General features: G+C 39.5%; 1 protein-coding gene across 1 annotated transcript in view; it reads left to right on the top strand.

The window, feature by feature from the left end:
• Positions 1–6: 6 nt before the first annotated feature.
• Positions 7–2,312, top strand: part of LOC108353983 (zinc finger FYVE domain-containing protein 26 homolog) — a gene marked incomplete at its 3' end in the record, with an annotated part of 3,551 nt that continues 1,245 nt past the window's right edge. The window contains exon 1 of the mRNA XM_017605175.1: positions 7–1,049. Coding sequence (XP_017460664.1) covers positions 33–1,049 — 1,017 coding nt within the window. The remainder of the gene's footprint in view (positions 1,050–2,312) is intronic.

Below are 2,312 nucleotides of genomic sequence, written 5' to 3'. Positions count from 1 at the left end.
GGCGCTTGTTGGAGACCACACGTAAATGGCAAATGAAGCTTACAAATATGAAATGTCTTTATGAACTTGAAATGGAGACATTGAATTATTATACAGCATTATCCACTGTGTGTGAAATAATGCTACCCGGCGAAAATTATGATTTGGACAAATATTACGACCGTAAGATTCAGCAGTTAAACGGGATGCTGCGCAAAATTCTTAACGTAGATATGTTGTGCGCACTTATCGAGGATATTTTCCAACTGATATTTCTGCGCTGGGAGCATTTAAGAAAGTCTTCTAATGCATGTTTCTCTACATATCGTGCAAATCGTAGCCACTCTGCATACTCAAGCGACACTAGCAATACGGCTGAAGCTGCCATGGAAACACATACAGCATCGATCCGTTCAACATCAGTTTCCGCTGCCAGCGGCCGTCATGGTTTTATTTGTTGTGGGAGTGCACTACGTGTTATATTTGGTTTTCTGCGAAATTTTATAACGAAAAAAATACATTCAGAAGATTACAAGCTTGCCTCAGAACGGGTACAAATTCGCTTTCAACGAATCGTTGATGTAATCACTGAGGCATTATGGAAATATTCTGTATTGGAAAAATTTGACAAATCCTTTACATTGGCAAATATACAGCAGAAGTACAGACTAGAGCCCGAAGAATTGCTGCAACTGGTGCATGTGCATGAAGATGCCGTAGAAAAATCCTCCAGCGATGATGACAGTCGTGACCGCAGCAATTATGCTAGTTTGTCACGGCGCAAAGCAGCAAGAAAGAAACGACGCGCCACAATTAGTGGTGCGGCCGGGATGGCACGTCCTTCATTTCAAGTGTGTGAACAGAATCCGAGCAATGTAAATATAATGATTAGTAGTGTCACTACAGCAGAAGACGCTGAGCGCAATCCAGTGGATGAACTGAAGTCTCGTCGCGACTTTAATCGCTTAAACGAAAGGAGTATTATACCGCAGATGCTCGGCTCACCAGAGAATTTAGCAATAATGGCATTGTCTTTGAAAAACTTCAACGATGTTAAATTTATCATTGAGGTAAGTTTGTAGTATTTGTGGTTTGTAAAGGATTTGTATAGCCAAACCAACAATGCGAATCAGTTTTGAGAGATTTTGTTAAAGTAAAAGTCTTTCCAGTCATTTTAGAATAAATTTTATTTTAATTTTAGTACTAGTTTGCCCCCCACCAGCTTCGCTGAGTGTATGAAGTTTTTACGTGCCCAATGTATTTATTTCAGAGATCGAAGAAAACTATTAACCAATTCAAATGCTCGCATAATAATACCTATGGCCGCAGTCTTAGATTAACCGNCAGTTTTGAGAGATTTTGTTAAAGTAAAAGTCTTTCCAGTCATTTTAGAATAAATTTTATTTTAATTTTAGTACTAGTTTGCCCCCCACCAGCTTCGCTGAGTGTATGAAGTTTTTACGTGCCCAATGTATTTATTTCAGAGATCGAAGAAAACTATTAACCAATTCAAATGCTCGCATAATAATACCTATGGCCGCAGTCTTAGATTAACCGAAACGTTTTTAACAATGCTTTACTGGTTGCTCTCAGTGAGAAACCTTTACTGATGGGANGAAACGTTTTTAACAATGCTTTACTGGTTGCTCTCAGTGAGAAACCTTTAGGTACTGATGGGGAAATAAAAATTCTTCTCAATCAATTTATTTGATATGAAAGCGAAGGTTGCGCTATTCACTACCCGGATCATGATTACCCCCTAGCCCACTACCCGGGTTCCCGAACAAGTAAAACCTCCTACCCGCGTATCTGTCCNAAATAAAAATTCTTCTCAATCAATTTATTTGATATGAAAGCGAAGGTTGCGCTATTCACTACCCGGATCATGATTACCCCCTAGCCCACTACCCGGGTTCCCGAACAAGTAAAACCTCCTACCCGCGTATCTGTCCCTGCAGCAGAATTTAGAGACAGTGTGGCAAAGCGCTAATTCCGCCCTACGAATTTCATAACTGTCTCTGAACTACTGCAAAAGGGATGCAGGGCTGGGCGGTTGAAACTCATATGTTGCTAGTTGCGCTGTCATCAATGTTACTCATCCTGTCCATGCGAAAGCTGGCAACAGATGCACAAATGTACTATACTATATTTTTTCGATTTTCTCAGCCCCTAAAACTAATGGTAAACTGTTTATTTAATATGTACTTCTCTAGTTTATGGGGCAACTGCTAAAATATTTCCAAAAAACACGTTATTGGTAACATTAATGGTAACATTATGTCAACCATAATATTTAGTTAAGCTACACTTAACAGCAAAAGTCTGTGTACACC

This window comes from Rhagoletis zephyria, unplaced genomic scaffold (genome assembly GCF_001687245.7).
Source record: "Rhagoletis zephyria isolate East Lansing unplaced genomic scaffold, Rhagoletis_zephyria_1.1 Rzeph_scaffold_32658, whole genome shotgun sequence".
Classification (NCBI taxonomy): Eukaryota; Metazoa; Arthropoda; class Insecta; order Diptera; family Tephritidae; genus Rhagoletis; species Rhagoletis zephyria.
Note: the sequence above shows the minus strand (reverse complement) of the source record. Positions and strands in the feature narration are given on the sequence as shown.